General features: G+C 49.0%; 2 protein-coding genes across 5 annotated transcripts in view; one reads left to right on the forward strand and one right to left on the reverse strand.

Annotated features, from left to right (window-relative positions):
• Positions 1–26: 26 nt before the first annotated feature.
• erg28 (ergosterol biosynthesis 28 homolog) overlaps positions 27–20092 on the reverse strand; it is a 40252-nt gene continuing 20186 nt past the window's right edge. Inside the window, exons 1-5 of one of the 4 annotated variants that reach the window (XM_034110798.1) lie at positions 18790–18902; positions 18350–18506; positions 928–1018; positions 721–839; positions 27–614 (exon numbers count right to left, since the gene is read on the reverse strand). In XM_034110798.1, coding sequence (XP_033966689.1) covers positions 526–614; positions 721–839; positions 928–1018; positions 18350–18482 — 432 coding nt within the window. In that variant the 5' untranslated portion in view covers positions 18483–18506; positions 18790–18902 and the 3' untranslated portion in view covers positions 27–525. Of the gene's footprint in view, positions 615–720; positions 840–927; positions 1019–18349; positions 18507–18789; positions 18903–20092 lie in introns of those variants that run through there. The other 3 variants (XM_034110801.2, XM_034110799.2, XM_071207142.1) reach the window with 3 other exon arrangements.
• Positions 19403–20092, forward strand: part of ttll5 (tubulin tyrosine ligase-like family, member 5) — a 51326-nt gene continuing 50636 nt past the window's right edge. Inside the window, exons 1-2 of the mRNA XM_071207141.1 lie at positions 19403–19473; positions 19825–19956. Of these exons, the coding sequence (XP_071063242.1) occupies positions 19898–19956 (59 nt within the window). The 5' untranslated portion in view covers positions 19403–19473; positions 19825–19897. The remainder of the gene's footprint in view (positions 19474–19824; positions 19957–20092) is intronic.

The following is a 20092-nucleotide window of genomic DNA, read 5'->3' on the forward strand; positions in this document are numbered from 1 at the left end:
AAAGACAACTAGAAAACACCAAACGCTTCACTTTTAAATGTTTTATAGGACAATAATTGGGCGTACAAACATTTCACAGCACGAAACAAACATACAGAATAACTCTTTATATTTGTGTTTATGAGACTTTGTAATAAAGAGCATAGTTTTAGACCGTAGAGTCATCTGTGCTCTTTAGTGGATAATGAATAAAAAAAATGTATAGGAAGTGGAATCATTTATGAGCGTATACAGATTATTGTCATTTAGCCTGACAGTAAAGATACTAACTAAATGAAACCTCCATGTATAGATCGTTCGTGAATTAAGTAGTTATTAGCCAGCACAGATTCATCACTAACATGACCTTCCGTCCGACCGTTTGATTGCACTGAAGTGTAAAATGTCAGTTTAAAAACACGAAACCCAATGTTATGTAGAGAGGGTTAACAGTGAGAAATTAATGTTCAAACAGATCTCAAGTTCTTCAAGGCAAGCAGCAGCACTCTAGGAGCTGGTCCCTAGGTGCGGTGGAAAACTCGGGACTCAGTTACGCTTCTTCTGTCGAGCTCCGACTTGCTCTTGTGATTCCGGGATGCACTGATACCCAATCAGCATTCCTATGATGGAGAAACCTAGAAAAACACATAAAGATGCTTTTAGGATTTAGAAGGAATATGGTATAATACATTACAATGAATGATTAGGGGAATACTGTATTTCCTATCACTCCTCACTCACTTGCAACAATGAGAGGAGCCATGACCCCGATGGTCAGAGGAGCAGTTTTGTAGATGAAGGCTTCGGACAGGAAGTGGCCCAACGCCAGCACAAATGTCCATAAGGTGATGTGATAGAGCCTGCAGGAGACACACAGTGGAAACAAACAGTAAGAAGACTGCCAACAGAAACACAAAAGGAGGTGCAGAAAGTGAGAAGCTGTCTTACGTTTTGTTCTGGATATCAATGGCACAGGAACAGCGGATGATCGATGACAGTAACGTCCAAATCCCAAATGTTCGAGCTTGGAGACCATTAACTGAGGAAATTAAACGCAAACAGAAACTCAGGAATGAAAGAGTCAAAAAAGGAACCATTATATTTTCCAACAGAGACTACTGAGTGTGCAATGTTTATCATTGTAACTGCAAAAGGCAGGGTTCTTGCCCCTTTTCCAAAGTCAAATTCAAGCACTTTAAGCATTTTCAAGGTGCATTTTCCAGCTTTTCAAGCATCTTACAGCTGTTACTGTTACTCAAATGAATATTTCCCTACCTCACATTAAATCAGATGTTCTTTATGCTATAAACAACCACATGTGTGTTTCGTGATAGCATTCTACATGAGGATGACAAATTAAAGAAAAGAAAACTAAGTTTAATATTTCAAAATGAGTGATCTGTACGTAGACTGGGCCTCCCATATAACCTGGTTGAGCCGATATACAACAATCAGCCAAATAACTTTTCAATACATTATTCATTAATTGTTGAGGTACTTTTAGGTTGGCAGTGAACACAAGTCAGAGGTACATGGTGTACTTCTACTCCACTGCAGTTCATAGTGTACTTCTACTCCACTACAGTTCAGAGGTACATGGTGTACTTTTACTCCACTACAGTTCAGAGGTACATGGTGTACTTCTACTCCACTACAGTTCAGAGGTACATGGTGTACTGTACTTCTACTCCTCTACAGTTCAGAGGTACATGGTGTACTTCTACTCCACTACAGTTCAGAGGTACATGGTGTACTTCTACTCCACTACAGTTCAGAGGTACATGGTGTACTTCTACTCCACTACGGTTCAGAGGTACATGGTGTACTTCTACTCCTCTGGTAGTGTATTAGCCTGAATTGTAGCCACAAAATCACGCAGAGCTGCATAGAAATAGACTCACAATGGTAACAAGTGGAAATAATATTTACAAATGTGTACAATGATTTTAGGTAATGTTGACTACTCAAGACACCTGACTTATACATCTTCAAAGGAAGACTGTGTTCATTCTACAATTACATGGGATTGAAACAAAATGTAGTTTTACTTGTATAATACTTCAATTTTATATAAAAGACAGTTTGTTTTGATCTGTTTTCAAATAAACAAAGTCCTGGCTTTCAGAATATTAAACTTGTTTGGGCAAATTCAGATGATAAATACAACTTTGAAGCTTCGGCATAATTACAAGCGGAGAACAGACTAATGTAACATCACAGCAAGCATAACTGAGGTTATATCTCTCACAGGCTCCGCCCTCTACTGGACTCTATGGGTACTCTCTTACCCCGCAAGCATTCTCCCACTGAGACTTCTATAGACGTAGCCGGCCCTGGGCGGGCCTACCTGAATGCGCGCGCATCACACCGTATAAAAGGAGGCCTCGCCTCCTGACTATCATCCTTTTCTCTTCAGCAAGCGGAAGTGTTTTTCACGGAGCTTAGAAAGACGGAAAATTGAGAGATAATGGAGTCAGTTCTTGACCACAGGACCTGCCCGAAATGTCCAAACCTGATCGCGGGAGCGGATCCACACCCCTCCTGTTTTTTGTGTATGGGGCCTAACCACGCTGTGAGCGGTATGGGCCCGACACCGGCATGCTCAGCCTGCCAGATGCTTCCTCGGCTCACGCGTGAGCATCGTAGGGCAGCATTTCCTGTCAGCAGAGACTCCGCAGGAGGAGGTGGAGGATTCGGATCTCGACGTCGTCGAGATGGGCGAGTCAGGAGAGGAGGAAGTGCCGTTCCGATTCTCCCTTCCGTGGGGCCAGACAACCCCGATTCCGGAGGACGAGGACGCCTCGGTGTCGGGAGGTCCTACTTTCAGGTCTGCACGTTTGGATTTCCCAGCGGTGATGACCCTGGCAGCGGAGCGCGTAGGCCTACCGCTCCCACCACCGCTGCCACCGAGGCCTATAAGCCGCCTGAGACAGGGGTTTTACGGCCCGGTGCATCCAGCACAACCAACCTTCGTTTCGCCCCAACTGCCTGATATATGGCGGTGTGTGGAGGCGACATGGCAGCAGCCATTTAAGACGAAGGCCCCAGTAACCGCTATGGCAGGCATCATCAATGTGGAGGGCCGCTCGGACACAGCGTGTGCGGGGGTGCCCCCCCTTGATGAGAGCCTGGCGGCCCATCTGCTTCCGCGGGCGGCTGGTTGGGCGGAGGGTAAGCGACCCCTGCCCCCGCTGCCCTGGGACCGAGACACTCTGGAATATCTGGACAAGATGTTCAAGCTCGGTACGCAGATGGCGGCTGCAGCCAATAATCTCGGCGTGTTGGGCGTCTCCCTGATCACCCCTCAGGCAGCCGCCCCCGCCCTCCTGTCACAAGATGGGAGCGATTATCCGGACCGCGCTATAGGTCAGATAGATAATCTGATTCATGGCGTGGCCGCTGCAGCAGGGCGGGTGATTTCCTTGGCCACAGTGGCGTCTCGTCACGTGTGGTTGGGACTCACTGCCCTATCTAGAAAAGACCGAGAAGATCTCCTCGGAGCCCCCGTGTCCACGGAGGGGCTCTTTGGGTCAATCTCCTCGGTCACTCAGCGCTTCAGCCGGCTGGAGGAGGAAAGGGTCCAGCTTAGCAGGATGCTACCGCTGGCCCCGCCTCCGGCCCCGCTAAGCGCTCCTCCACGCGTTTCCATGCAGGCGAGGGAGCGCAGTGCGACAGTGAAGCGGAGGGAGAGGCGCCGGCACGGGGGTCCCGTAGCTGCGGCGCCCTCCACCTCTACGGCCCATCACGTGGTACCGGCATATCGGCAGCCACGGGGAAGGGCTGCCCGACCTCGGCAGGCTCATCAGCAGCAGAGAGCGGCCGGGTGGAGTGCGCCGTCTGCCCGAAGCTGACTGGCGGGGGGAGGTAGCGTCTCGGCGGGGGGAGGAAATCTCTTCGCCCGGGACGCGAGGGTGAATCCCGCCTCCTCCCTATTCGATGCAGATTCCTTTAAAAAAAATTAAAAATAAAGAAAAAGTTGATCTGTATCCAAGTCTAAGTGTCCTTTGTTTCCACAATGCTACACTTACACATGATGTCTGTACAGATTCCCCACTCGCCGCCCCAGCCATAGCTCCTGTAAGGGAGGAGGCTAGTGGGAGTGCGCAGATGAGAGTGATGAAACGTAAACAAAGCTATCGTAATGTTATACGGGTACAGAGGCATTATGGCCGGCATATTGCTGTTGGGGAACACACTAAGCCTGGAGTTAAGACTCCAATGAATGCAGGTTACCAGAATTGCATTATGGCAGCGCCCGCACTCATAGAAGAGCGCGTGGCGGTGCGTTCAGGGACCTTAGTAGACCGCACTACTCCTATGAGGACTCCGATTAATGATGTTCACCGTAAGGGTGAAAACAGCATTTTGAGGGAGCGCGCGCTCACACATGAGCGTGCGGCGGTGCGTTCAGGGTCCTCAGTAAATAATCGGCCCTTTCTGTGTCGACCCTCCATGGGCGAATCTTCCCTTCACGGGGAGTTTTGCGGCGGGACGGGTCGCCAGAGAGTACCACAGCTTTATAGCTGCGGCCCCACAGCTGAGTGCATGCCCTTTAACACAGTGTTATGGGGAATGGAAACTCAGCTGTGTACTATCAAGGTGGATGCACAGGACGCTGAAACGGGGCTATTCACTCCAGTTCTGCAGCGTCCCATCCCCTTTTATGGGCATGCGAGAGGTGAAGCTATCCTCTCGAGAGGGGATGAGTTTCCTCTCAGCAGAGATTCAGGCTCTGGTGCAGAAACAGGCTGTGTCTGTTGTGCACCCTCAGCGCAGGGAAGAGGGTCTTTATTCCATATACTTCCTGGTTCCCAAGAAGACAGGGGAATTCAGACCTATTCTAGATCTCCGCGGCCTGAATCGCCACATTTCCCGCAGGAAATTCTGCATGCTAACTATGAAACAGTTACTGGGGCTGGTTCAGCCAGGCGATTGGTTCACCACAATCGACCTGAAAGACGCGTACTTTCATGTAGAAATTGCTCCAAAGCACAGAAAGTATCTGCGTTTTGCCTTCCAGGGAATAGCCTACGAGTACAACAGACTGCCGTTCGGCTATTCCCTATCCCCACGCACATTCAGCAAATGTGTGGCCACAGCGCTTCAACCGCTGCGCGCACACGGCATGAGAGTTTTCTTTTACATAGACGACCTCATAGTCATGGCTGGGTCACGGGAACAGGCAATGTTTTGCACAGCACAATTGATCACACACCTAACCAGATTAGGCTTTGCGATCAATTGGAAAAAGAGCACCCCCATACCTCACCAACGGGCGTTGTATTTGGGTGTGGTGCTCGATGCAGGCACATTGCGCGCCACCCTGTCAGAGAGCAGACGTGCGTCCCTTCTTCAGGGGGTACGCAGACTGCGACAGGGGGCAACAGTGACAGCTTTTACTGTCATGCAGACGCTGGGTCTCATGGCGGCTGCTCACATGATGGTCCCGTTAGGGTTACTACATATGCGCCGCCTGCAGAGGTGGTTCTCCAGCCTACGCTTGGATCCCAAGAGGCACAAGTGGCGGCTGGTGACCATACCCCCAACCTCCGGTTTTGGGGCTCCCCGGATCACCTCCGGAGGGGGTCTCTACTGGGACGGGTGACCTCCTACATCACAGTGTTCACGGATGCATCCGGAACAGGATGGGGAGGGACCTGCCTGAAGAGGGCTATAGGTGGGCGCTGGGCTCTAACAGAGTCTCGACACAGCAACCTCCTAGAGCTACGGGCGGTAGTGTTAGTCCTCCAGCATTTCAGGCCCCTAATTCAGGGGGAACATGTAATGGTCAGGAGCAACAACAGCACCACAGTGGCTTATATCAACAAGCAGGGCGGAGTTCGATCCGCCGCCTTGTTGACCACAGCGGAGGAACTGTGGTTATGGGCTTCAGAGGTGGTGTTATCTCTGAGAGCCCTCCATATCCCGGGACTGGAGAACGGGGGAGCCGACCTCATGTCGAGGGGCGGCCCCCTGCCAGGCGAGTGGGTGCTTCACCCGAAGGTGGTGAAGCAGATCTGGGCCCAGTTCGGGAGAGCGGAAGTGGATCTGTTCGCCAGCCGGCGAAACAGCCACTGTGCCCTGTGGTTCTCCGTGGCTCGGAGCGACGACCCACCCTTGGGGGTGGACGCATTTGCACACGAGCCATGGCCAAGGAAGCTGCTATACGCCTTTCCACCGCTGCGTCTCATTCTCCCCCTCCTGAGGAGAGTGAGGCGAGAACGTCTGTCAGACATCCTAGTGGCTCCGGATCGCGTTGGAGCGCCGTGGTACTTAGAGATGACACAGATGAAGGTGGGCCAGCCCTGGGCAGTTCCCCAGTTCTCGGGGGCGATGTCTCAAGAGGCAGGTGCAATCGGGGCGTTACCCACTCTCGGCCGTCCTCTCCAGGTTTGGCTCCTGAGAGGGACAGGTTGAGACAGGGTGTATTGTCTGATAGTGTTATTCAGTCTATCCAGGCAGCTAGAGCTGGATCCACCACAGCCTGTTACAGGCCAAAGTGGCTAGGATTCCAGCGATGGTGTGAGGAGCGGAGAATAGAGCCCCTATCCCCTAGTTAGGCTCTATTTTATCCTTCTTACAGTTACTGGTGGACAGAGGGCTTGCACATTCAACAGTGAAAGTGTATGCAGCAGCCATCTCGGCCTGCCATGAGGGATTTTGGCACAGTGGGACCTGCCCCTAGTGCTCGAGGCTCTGGCCTCGGGGCCGTTTGAGCCTCTGGAGCTCTCCTCTCTGAAAGCATTGTCGTGGAAAACAGCTTTGCTTCTTGCCTTAACGTCAGCCAAAAGAGTGTCCGAGTTAACTGCTCTGTCGGTGCACCCGAGCTGTTTACAGATTCGGGGTGACCGGAGCGGCGCGACACTCAGACCGAACCCCTCCTTTGTGCCCAAGAGCCAAAGGAGTGCGTTCAGGTCAAGGGATATTCAGTTAGGGGGTTTTAGTCTTCCCCCCCATGGTGGGACCAGGGAAGCTAAACTGCACCTCCTCTGCCCGGTGCGTGCGCTAGCATGTTATGTAGAGCGCACGGCTGCCCTTAGACGCACCGAACAGCTGTTCGTGTGCTTCGGGGGCGGGGTGATCGGGAAAGCTCTGTCCAAGAAACGCCTGGCAGGCTGGCTCTGCGAGTGCATTGCACATGCCAGTGTGAGAAAAAGTTTTTAGAGAGTACTTGTCCATGGACAAGTGAGTTTGGCAATTTACTTGTCCGAATACATTCTTCACTTGTCCAGAATGGACAAAAATTGGGGCCACTGGAATCTTCTTCTTCGTCATCGTATTTTACACTTTCCCACGGTTTTTACAACACCGCTAACGTAAGTGAGCGGTAAGATGTTACTGCATCACACATAGGGATGGGTATCGTTTGGATTTTAACGATTCCGGTTCTGCTTTTCGATTCCGGTTATTTTCGGTTCTCGATTCCGGTTCTTTGAGAGGGTAAATAAGTCCCATGACAAACTGGGAGAAAAATATATTTATGAAAACATTAAGTCAAATCTGTATTCCTATTTACAAATCACTTCATACTGTTGAATTTCTTACGGTTATTGAATACAATTATATAAAAATAATTGCATTATTTAGTTAGTTCTAAGTGGTGCAGTTTAAGAATGTACAATTGGCCCAGTCTCCTCTGATGTTACACTGCAACCTGCCTGTGAGACAGAGTCCAACCACACATCTCCAACACATAGGCCTAATAATAATAATAATAATAATAATAATAATAATAATAATAATAATAAATTATTATTATCTCAAAAAGAGAGATGCTAACAAATAATCTAGGAAGTTTAACCACTTGGATTAAACCGGAGGTGACAAGTCTCGGTGTCATCCTGGACTCAGATTTGAACTTTAACGCCCATTTAAACAAAGTGACCAAAATAGCTTTCTTTCATCTCAGAAACATAGCGAAGTTAAGACCATTCATAAATCACAATGATGCAGAGAAGATAATTCATGCTTTTATATCTAGCCGACTGCAATGCACTATTCACTGGTCTCCCCAAGAAAGCTAGACTCCAGCTCATTCAAAACTCTGCAGCTAGACTACTGACGAATACCAAAAGGAGGGAACACGTTAGTCCTGTCTCAGCTACTCTACACTGGCTTCCTGTAACTTTCAGAACTGATTTGAAGGTGCTTCTCCTTACATACAAAGCTCTAAATGGACAAGGACCCAGCTACATTGCTGACTCTCTAATAAACTACACACCCGCCAGAACACTGCGATCATCAGATGCAGGTCTATTAGAGGTCACCAGAAAGAGTCATAAGAAGATCGGTGATGCAGCCTTTGTAAACCACGTTACCCAACAATATTAGGGAAGCCAATACATTAGGCATTTTTAAAAGGCAGCTTAAAACCTATCTCTTTACCAAAGCATTTTTACACTATTATACTGCACTATTCCCTGTGATTGACATTGCACTATTTCTCTATGTTTTATTCCCCATGTTTTTATTTTTAATTATTTTATCCCACTTTTTGCTCTTGCTGCTTGTTTTACACTGATTTGATGTCTTGTTTTTTACTGATGTAAAGCACTTTGAACTGCAATCCCCTGCATGAAAGGTGCTATACAAATAAAGTTATTATTATTATTATTATATTTATAGCCTATAGGCCTAGCGCTTTTCTACAACTCAAAGCGCATACACATGTCCTGCAATACACATGCTGCAGCTGCCCAGCTAATCACTGTTTGTAAAAGTAAATAAATAGTATTTTCATTTCAATAATGTACTTTCTATACCCTGCTTCATAAACAATACTAACATGACATCCCTGTGCTCCTCCGAGTCTGGGGGTCCGGGGATGTGAGGACAGCGCGAGGACAGACAGGGAGGCTGCTTCACTTCATAAAGGAAATGGCGGTCAATATTAACGACACAGGAGCTAAAACGCTTAATAACCTTCATTACGTGTTAGAAAGAACATAAGAAAGTTTGACAACGATGAGGCTGTTAAACGGGCAGCGGATCCGCTGTGTGTAGAAAGAGAGAGATAGAGAGACGCTGAGCTGCAACGTGCAGCGATCAGCTGATACGGAGCATAGAGAGAGAGAGAGCTGCGGTCCGCGGGGCTCCGCCTCCTGTCCTCACAACTCTTATTAATCCCGGTACCGGACAATTGTTATTTGTTCCTACTCGAAACCGAGTTTTGCTTCCCAACCCTGCCACTGTGCTACAATTCCCACCCCGCTCCGCCCCGCCCCCGTCTAACTGTACAGAAAACGGCGAGATGCATTTCCTTATGAATCGACAAGCAGAACCGAAACTAACATTTCTAAACGAACAATGGCGGACACAGACAATTTGCGAATGAGTTCTGCCTTTTGTAAACTGAATTTATCAATAATTTGTCAATAAATCGGGGCGAAAAACGTCACTTGTCCACCGGACAAGTCAATTAAAAGATCTACTTGTCCGATATTGTAAATAACACGTCCCGGACGGTGGGACGTGTACTTTTTCGCACACTGCATGCCTACGGACAGGCAGGGAGAGCCTGCCCCACGGGGGTTCGTGCACACTCCACACGGGCTGTGGCTGCGTCAACAGCCTTATTCAACGGTGTGAGTGTGGAGGATATATGCACAGCGGCGTCTTGGTCGACGCCAGGCCCCTTCATAAGGTTTTATCTCTTGGACATGTCGGGCTCTTTCTCCTCGTCTGTACTTGCGGGGGCAACACAGGACTGGTAGGGGGGAGGGGGGTTGTGGATCAGTTGGCATCTGACCCCCTCCCCGGACGTAATGCGCCTTCGCTGTTCTCTGGCCTTCGGAGGGTCCCGGGAGGGGCGGGGGTGGCGCACTGGGCCCTTACAGGGCTGGAGGGCTGCTCTCCTCCTGCCGAGAGCAGGAGGGGGGGGAGCCCTCCACACTTTAGTCCACACACTCGGCACGGGGTCAGTGTTTGAGTGTGGGGCAGGGGCTCTGGCGCTTTCCCTGTTATCCTTAGGGATTCAGGGAGGCAGGCGTGTAGTAAGCCCTTTCGGGGCCGAGGGGGCTCTCCCCATCCAGGGTGGGGGGGTCCCCTGGCACTGTTTTTTGAGCACACTTTTTGCGAGGTAAGCGCAGCAGGGTGTGCTCTGTCAGCCACAGCCCAGATTTCTCCTCGGTTACAACTGGGTTAAAGGAGAAGGTGGGGCAGCAGCTGCTGACCATAATAGCCGGTCAGGGGCAGTAGGGTGGAATATTGTTGGACGACAGTGCGCGTATACATCGCGGCTCCACCCACTGTACCCATAGAGTCCAGTAGAGGGCGGAGCCTGTGAGAGATATAACGTCGGGTTACGTAGTGTAACCCTTGTCATATTAGCACAGGCGGAGCCCTCTACTCGGGGCACTGTCTGTCCTATTCCGCTCGCTGAAGAGAGGTGTAGGATGATAGTCAGGAGGCGAGGCCTCCTTTATACGGTGTGATGCGCGCGCATTCAGGTAGGCCCGCCCAGGGCCGGCTACGTCTATAGAAGTCTCAGTGGGAGAATGCTTGCGGGGTAAGAGAGTACCCATAGAGTCCAGTAGAGGGCTCCGCCTGTGCTAATATGACAAGGGTTACACTACGTAACCCGACGTTACCTACTGTAACCCAGCTTCTAGTAAATGGCACAGCCCCCTAAGGCTATTGTACGGTGGCTGAGAGGTGCAATCGACAATTACAAAGTGTGAAACACTTTAACAAAGCTTGAGACAAATTTACATTTTATAAAACAAAATTACATGAGCAAAACACTTTCACCAAAGAAAAAACGATTTAACATTAACAAAAACAAATTAACAAGATGCGAAACACTTTTACAAAGCTAGAGACACATTTACACACACACACACACACACACACACACCCTGACCGGACATCTCCTTCATAAATAGAATAATAAGGCGTAATAATTGGGCAGTTCGATGTGTGTAGAGGTGTGTGTGTGTGAAGAGGTGTGTATGGCTATAACGAAGCAGCCTGCAGTCGCTCTTTAGCTGTCTAATGAAGGTAAACACAGCGAAGGCTGTGTGTAAAAGGCACAGCTCCACTTCCTACTTGGTGAACCTGTAACTTTACTTTAGAACGTATCTCTTTCGCAAGAGAAAGTATATCGTGATGAGCAAAACCATGTCACTTGGCCCAGGTGGTTTCTACAGAATGGACAAAACATGTTTAACGACCATAAAGGTCCATAGGTACCGGCGGTCTATCCGCCAAAACAAACTTAAGTTTGTGTCAATCACTTGCACGTCACTTCTGGTATGATGGGCATTCCCTTTCCGGTTTGATTCTCTAGTTTGTTAAAGTGTTTCGGCAAATGTTAAAGTGTTTCGGCAAATGTTAAAGTGGTTCGGGAAATGTTAAAGTGTTTCAGTAAATGTTAACAAGTGTTTCGGGAAATGTTAAAGTGTTTCGACACTTGTAAATTTGTCTCTAGCTTTGTAAAAGTGTTTCGCATCTTGTTAATTTGTTTTTGTTAATGTTAAATAGTTTTTTCTTTGGTAAAAGTGTTTTGATAGTGTCATTTTGTTTTATAAAATGTAAATTTGTCTCAAGCTTTGTTAAAGTGTTTCACACTTTGTAATTGTCGATTGCACCTCTCAGCCACCGTACTATCGCTATTGGGTTATTCCTCTGCTCTCCCGCGCAGCACTGAAACGCTAGGTGGGCCCCACCCTCGGGCCTCCTTCCGGTATAAATAGGAAGGCGGCCCGGCAATCTGCTCCCATACAATATAACTTTTCTTCAGCTATTCGTAGAGCCAGTGGGGCCCAGTGCTTAGAGGGCTGTGCCATTTACTCATAGAAGCTGGGTTACAGTAGGTAACCTCAGTCCATTTCGTATATGGCTTCGCCCTCTAAGGCTATCGCTATTGGGTTAAGGGCGAAGCATGATGTAGTCTGCACCCCACTGGGTCCGCCCGGCACTAGAAGCACAGACACACCTGCTCAATAACACCCCCCTGCCTGTTGTGCCATGCGTAATGGCGCATCACCGTCCCTGGAACATAGCAAAACATGCCTATCTTCCAGACGGGGTGAAGGCTGGGAACAATACATACCGGCCGCTGTGAGAAAGTAGAGACGAAGGTCCCATCTTATCCTGCGATCATAGAGGGGGAACAGCCGCTCTCTGCGTGTCAGACAGGTAGGAGAGCGCTCAGCTGGATCCCTGACGTCACTCACTCTGACCAGGCACTCCGCACGAAGTGTGTCAGAGTAGAAGGAACATCCCTCTCATACGAGGGGAAAAGGGCCGCTCTCTGTGTGCCGAGAGGCGCACCGCTGGATCCCTGACGTCACTCACTCCGACAGGACACCCAGTACAGGGTGCATCAGAGAGGAATGGAGACCTCCCTCAAATAAAATTGAATAATTGAACAGGGGGAAGACCAAGATGCAGCCGTGCAAATATCTTCCATTGACATTCCCCCGTGCAACGCCGTGGAGGAGGAAATTCCTCTGGTGGAGTGCGCTTTGATATTCTCGCTTTGATATTCTCGCTTTGATATTCTGGGGCTCCACCCCAGAGGAGACATATGCCTGTGACACAGCCTCATACAGCCAGTGTGACAGCCGTTGTGCAGACAGAGGTTGCCCGATCGAGCGCTCTCTATAATGCACAAACAGGCGCTGAGAACGGCGCCATGCCACCGTGCGCGCCACATAGCAGGACAGAGTGCGCACCGGACAGAGGAGATGAGATGTGGCTTCTTCCTCCGATTTATGAGGAGGTGGAAAAAACCCGTCCAGGGTGATCACTCTTGACCTAAAAGAGCTTGTGATGACCTTTGGCTGGGTTAGGACGTAACACAGCCAAACTGCCATCCCCTTGGATCCGGCGGCATGACGGGGCCACAGAGAGAGCGGATAAATCACTCACCCTTTTTGCTGATGTTAGAGCCAAAAGCAGTACTACTTTGGCTGATAACATGTTGAGGGGAACCTGCTCTAAAGGTTCAAATGGGGCTTTGCTTAGTGCTCGTAACACCAAAGCCAAATCCCACTGAGGCGCCAGTGCGCGTGATACCGGTCTAAGTCTTCGTACCCCTTGCAGAAATCGTTTCGTCAGGGGATGACTGAACAACGTCCCTGCTTCGAAACCCATGTGACAAGATGATATGGCAGCCGCATATACCTTGATTGTGCTGAACGCCAAATTCCTGTCCAACAACAGCTGGAGGAATGACAGCACGTGAGGCAGGGGGCACGTAATGGGGTCCAGGCTTATTTCTACACACCAACGTTGGAACGCTGCCCACTTGGCTGTGTAGGACGCTCTGGTAGACGCGGCCCTGGCTCCCTGAATGGTGCGTACAACATCTTGAGAGAGACCCAACCTCTATAAGTGTTCCCGCTCAGGGGCCATGCCCATAAGGGCTGGCCTATCACTGGGTGACTGTAGATCGCTCCCTCCACCTGTGAGAGAGCGTCCCCCCGCCACAGAATTTCCCACGGCCTGCCTGACAGCGTACGCTGTAGGCATGGAAACCAGGAAGCTCCCGTGCGCTCCGGGGAAATTAGGATCACTGACAGCCGCTCCTCCTGCACTCGGTCCAGGAACCGAGGAATCAGCGGGACTGGTGGGAAGGCGTACAGCAGTCCCCTGGGCCATGGCCGATGTGCGAACGCGTCCACCCCCTGTGCTGACAGGGAGAACCAGAGGGCGCATTGCGTGTTCAGCGAACAGATCCACCTCCGCCCTCCCAAACCGGCTCCAAACCTGGGCGATCAGCTCGGATGGAGGCTCCAGTCCCCCTGGCGAGGACCTCCTCTGGACATGAGGTCTGCCCCTTTGTTCAGCTCTCCGGGCACATACAGTGCTCTGATGGAGAGCACGTGTGCGCGCGCCCAGATCAACTGCCGTCTGGCTGTGTTCAGAAGCTGCGCTGAGCGTACACCGCCCTGGCGATTGATGTAGGCTGCCGCGGCTCTGTTGTCTGTGCGAATCAACACATGCTGATTCCGCAGCAATGGGGAAAAATGCTGAATTAAATAGCACGTTTATGTGGAAAGACATGTGAGCCGGCCACTGTCCTCCCACTGCCTGCGACATGCACGTTCCTCCCCACCCTGAGAGAGATGCGTCTGTGAACACCGAGATGTGTGACGTAACTCTGCCCAGGGCCACCCCCTCTGACAGGATGTGGGGACTTTTCCAATAGGTTAAGTCTGAACCCACGGACAGAGGGATGACCACCATGCGCCTCTTCTGTCGTACAGGGTCGATGCGTAGGCTGATAAACCACCTCTGTAGTCTCCTACAGAGGAATGCCGCGAGGTCTGTGGTTTAATAACCGAAAAGTTATAACCACCAGGCCTCTGCAGCGAACCCTGCTGCCTACTAATCAACAGATTGGAGGCAGCTAGTGTAGTTACTGTGCTCCGCAGCTTATTAATCGATAGATTAAATTGCGCAGGCTTTTGTAACTAACCCTGCTGGCTATTAACCGATAGGTCATAGGCAGCTGTTTCACCCAGGGTGGGGGATATGTGAAACACATTTGCAACTGATGACTCAGACAACATGTTGGGAAATAATTTATTTCCCTCACACTCCCCCCCCAAACCGTCAGGGCTGGCTTTGTTTTCTCTGCGGCTCTCGTGGAGCAGACGCTGGTGTCGCTGATGCTTCACTGCTGGCTGGAGCCAGCCGACGTGCTGGCGGATGTCATCCGCCTGCTCCGCTGCCGCCTTCATGGACTCAACCATGGCCAGGAACTGGGGTCCGAACAGCCCGTCCGGGCTGACCGGAGCGTCCACCTTCCTGGCTGGCTCTGTAACCGCTGCTTGTTGCAGCCAGAGGTGGCACTGGATCTGCGTCATCCAGGCTGCGATCCTTGCCTGGGAGACCGCCACGGCTGCGCACAGCGTGAGTGCCGTGCTGGCCGCCTTGCGATCTCTTCCGCCTCCTCTGGTGCCACGGTGGTGGACCGCTCGACCAGCGTCACCACCGAGTTGGTCAGCAACTAGGGCTGCAACAAACGACTAATTTGATAATCGATTAATCTATCGATTAATGAAACGCTCTTATTTAGCCATCAACTTTTAGATTTAGCTTGAGGTTGTTTTAGGCATGTGGAAACTAACAATGAAGACAATAAAGATGAATACTTGATTCCAAAATACATATATTATTGAAATAACTTAAATTGTTTACAAAACTAACATTGCTTTTTATTCAAATTAAATACATAATATTTCACATCAAAAGAAACAACAGTGTTTTAACAAATCGTATTAAATAATGTGATGACAGAACTGTAAACAGAATAGCTGAAACTTTAACAAACTAAATAACTCTGTTACCTCTAATCATTATGTTTGTATAATTGAGTTAACTCCGTGTGTTGCTGCTAGCATACATAACACCTGACGTGGACACGTTACTCGTGGACGCGGCTACAGAGCTACTAGAAAGACAGTCGAACCCGGTGCATTCCTCCGTCTGGATGTGGAGCACTTTTGCTAAATGTTTAGGCAAATTGCTCGTGTTACCGCCCTTACATGCTAAACTCTTATTCCCTTTTTGGCAACAAGCATTCTCCACATCGAGACGGGTAAAGTTTAACCACCTCGGAGCGCGTTCTCTCCGCCATCTCCCACGTGTGTGTGTTGCTGCATGTTGCAGCTGCCCGTGTGTAAACTGCCCCGCCCCCTCGCAAGCAGGCGGGGGAGAGAAAGATCGAAAATACATCATAGACGCATTTGTTTGTCTTTTTGCATATTAGAAACGAGTTGGTGACACTGAGACTGCGATATAATGTCTTTGTAGCAATAATACATGACATATATTTTTTAAATGTCTCCAGTACCGATAAAAAGACCAATAAAGTTAGAGCTTAACGGGGCGTAAAACACACGTGATGATGTCACCAACGAATCGACGACTGAATTAGTTGGCAACTAATTTGGTAATCGATTAAGTCGATTAGTTGTTGCACCCCTATCAGCAACGCGATGTTGTTCGCTGCTGCAGACGCCTGAAACGCACATTGGTGCGCCCGGTCAGCCTGGCGGGCGACATACTGGTCCTTGGGGGCGGCCAACATAGGGCGCCGTCCGGCGATCAAGTTGGCCTGCCTAACCCCGAAGAACGCCGTTAAGCTCGGTTCCAGAGCGGGGGTGGTTGGAAAACCCTCCTCTGTGAATCCCTCCACCTTAGTGAAGGGGACAAAGGTGACCACCGGAGCCCTCAGGGTCCTCGGGTTCACCGCTGCCCCTTCCTGGTATCTCCTAATGGCGGGGAAGCGCGGCCAGATCGGGTCACTCCTGCCCGTCTGAACCCGGGAAAACACTCCGGCCATGTCATCCAGAGCCACCCTCTCCCGTCCTCGGGGAACGGGGAGACCTCTGCATGCTGCTGCTTTGCTGATTATTTCCGGCAGCTCCAGCATAATGCCACCCAACGCCGGTAGCGCCGTGGCTACGGAGAAGGGGACCGCGTGCTCGGCCCCCACCCCTGTATCTCGCTCCGACCCCGTCTCCCCCGTCCGGGGAAGAGGGGGAGGGGAGAGCCGCATGGCGAGCCATGGAGGGAGACGGGGTAGGAGTCGTCCGACTCCTGCCCCCCACTCACCTCTAGAAACAGGCTGCCTCTGTTCTGGATGGGCCAATCGTCCTCCTCACCCGCAGCAGCTAGAGCGTCCGCCCTTCGCTTCCTGTCGGATGATGGGAGACGAACACAATGTGAACATGCGACCTGCTGGCTGAGAGCCGCGTCCGCGTGCTATGGCCCCAGGCAGGATTCGCATATTGGGTGCAAATCATAGCTCATGATGTACCCCGTTTTGCACGAGGGACACTCGCGGACACTATCATTGCTCATGATTTGATCTTCCTGTGCTTCAGTACTGCTGGTTGCTGAAGAAAAGAGGGAGCAGATTGCCGGGCCACCTTCCTATTTATACCGGAAGGAGGCCCGAGGGTGGGGCCCACCTAGCGGGTGGGCGTGGACTACAAGTGTTTCAGTGCTGCGCGGGGGCGCAGAGGGATAACCCAATAGCGATAGCCTTAGAGGGCGAAGCCATATACGAAATAGAACAACAGCCGGTGTTTCTTGTGAGTGTTTCCCCGGTACACAAACACACACACACACACACACACACACTCGCGAGCTTCCCCCAGACCAGTAATACAAACGAAAATGTGTCTTCGGGTCAATGTGACTGATTTCGATAGAGCAAGTCACATTTGGTTTAGGCACGAAACATACTACCAGTAGAAATACATTGCTTTCAAAATCGCTCTGTCGAATCAATAATTATATTTCGTGACTATAACACGAAATGCCGTGAGACTGGGTTGAATCACAACAGTGAGTGCTTCATCCTCTGAACACCACACGATGGCGACTGTAACGCACATATTAACATAGGTTCGCTCCTCTGAAATGATTGTCCCCTGCAATTATTATTATCCTTCAATCGAGTTCGCTATTCGGCTCGCTAACGTTAGCTTAAACAAACATAACATGCAACGTTAGCCTAATCTAAAATGCTCTACTACGGCGTACCTTTCATGTGGCTCGTCAGCGCACTCTCGCATCGTTATTTGTTGCAAACTTTGCAGGAGGCTACTCGTGGGCTTGACCCTCGTCTTAGCCATGGCTTGTATTTGTCTTCTGCTATCCAACGCTCGTTGAAACGGCAACCTCCTGGCATGCTGTCATCTATCACTCTCATCAGAATGCCCAGGTCACACGTAACACAAACACTTGCAGGTCGCGCGCATAGCGCGGGAAGGCCGCAGCGGAGCTGTTTTATGTAGAAGCGAAGCAATTATTTTCTTTTAATCTAAAAAGCGAACTATTCAGTCAGACAGCAATTTATTGTAAAAGTAAAGCATTTACATTTTCAAGCACGTTATCTCAATTTCAAGCACCATTCCCAAAATGCAAGCACTTTCTCAACCTTGAAAACACCACGTCAAATTTCAAGCATTTTCAAGGATTTCAAGCACCCGTACGAATCCTGAAAAGGGCCAGTTGAGTACATAGCTCTAATTCTTCAAAAACAAAATGTAATATATTATTGTGAAAAATGTCGTTTTGTAATGTGCCAATATTGAGTTTCCTCATCAGACTTCTTTTAAATCACAAATATTGATATTGGCCCAACATCCAATAACAGTGTGGACCTAAACATTAAAGATTGTTTTATATGTTTGGGTTATGGCCTCTTAATATTCCTGACTGTTTACACTGATAAACAGTCCAAATGTTGTCTTAGAAGCTGACACAAATTGCAGATATTCTTTTTCTATTCAATGCTATTTTATAAACACCTGCCAGCACAAACATCAGGCTCATTCGAGTAAAATGTGTTTTGATTCATGTTGTACTGTGCATTGGTGTTGTCCATAAAACCGGCTTTCCTCACCAAACTCTGGCGTGCCTGTGTAGAGCTTCTCTGATAAAAAACTGTGATCTCGGAAGCTCTGCACGGTGTTTCCCATCGCGATGACCGAGACCATCAACAGCCAGCTCCGCAGGACGTTCAGAAAGCGACCCATGTTTTCTTTTTTTCAGAGACGCACCTGTCACAGAGAAAAAAACATGATGTTATTTATCAGTGCAGGATTCACATGTCCAAACTGAAGGCACATGCATGTGCAGCTCGATGGTCATTTAAAAGCAGAATTACAGGTGTATGTGGTATGTTACCTGACTAACACACCACAGGACTGTCTAACAAGAGATATTCAGCAATAACTAACGTGACGTAGCAGGCTAACGCTGCTTCAACCTGGTTAACACAATTAACAAGCCTTAAGATACAAAATAATGATAGTATCAACAATATGTTGTTCTTATATTTACCTGGTGGCCTTTATAAAATTACCATGTAAACGTGTTCCTTCGATAGAAGAGAGAACTTCACATTAAATGAGACTCAAACAAACCCAGTATGATGTTATTCTCACAACGGCAAGTCTTTCAATCTTGAACTCTGGGGTTGACCAATAGCAAAGCTTAAGAAATGGCTCCATTCAATCGTACCATTCATATGATTGGCCCATACGAGCAGTCAGGTTCCGCCTACCTCCTTCACCAACCAATAGAAATCAAGACATCAGGTCACGTGCAGCCTGAACGCTAGGCTGTGTTCGAACAAAGAGTATATAGCGAGCGAGAGAGTGATTTTTCTTGTCTTATGTTGTCGTGAAATCTGGTCAAGCATAGACAGTGCAGAAGATGTATTTTATGTTCCCGTTTGAAAATGATATGCTGTACAAAAACACAAAGGACTGAATAGTCTATACTATTATTACCATTTGAGTACATCGAGTAACATACAATTACTGTCACGTCCACCGTACGTCCAACCACTGGATGCAAAGCAAAGTTTGGTCATTTGGACAAATAAATATCGTCCTGGACTGCGCATGCTCCCTGCTCTGTTGCTACTCAGTTGTTGTAGTTACCAGGAAGATTAACCGCGATGATCAACTGGCCCTGGTGATAAAAGCTAGCTTAGCAGTTAGCTGGCTCTCAGAGTTAAAGGCAAGTTTGCGTTTGTGTGTGCTTGTATTGCATTTAAAAAACGTCTCGAGCTAAGCAGACTTTACATAGCTAGCTTCCTGTACCTGAAGTAGGATGTCAGTGAGTGTTATTAAGCTAACGAGTGTTTGGCTGCCTGTCTGGGTTTAGTCTTAACTGGACGTGTAACGAAATATAATTTCACTACAGGTAGAGCTAGAGGTACAACGCATCTGTTCTCGGTTACCTGTGCTAAATGTGAAACACTACTTCAGTATAATACGAATAAGCATTCTTTATTCGCTAGCCTCTGTATTAATATTATATTGTGCATAAATGGACATTACAGCTATACAATGTCAGGTGTTCTTGCAGTTGGTGTTGGTAGCGTCAGGTGCCATGGTGAAAACTAGACACTTGATCCTCGTCCTCCTCTCTAAATGTGAAGATGCCTGCTGTGGTCCGTGGTAAGGAGGACTCTGAGTCCTCCTCAGAAGACGAGCAAGAGTAAGTGTTTGCAAATAGTACTATGTCTACCGTAGAGTCACATAATAGAGACTATGGTGTACTGCAGTCAGCAATAGTCAATTTAATTATTCTTTCTCTATTATTTGAGCGTATCCTGATCCTTAATCTCAATGTT

The sequence above is a fragment of the Pseudochaenichthys georgianus genome, chromosome 22, assembly GCF_902827115.2.
Source record: "Pseudochaenichthys georgianus chromosome 22, fPseGeo1.2, whole genome shotgun sequence".
In the NCBI taxonomy this organism is placed as follows: Eukaryota; Metazoa; Chordata; class Actinopteri; order Perciformes; family Channichthyidae; genus Pseudochaenichthys; species Pseudochaenichthys georgianus.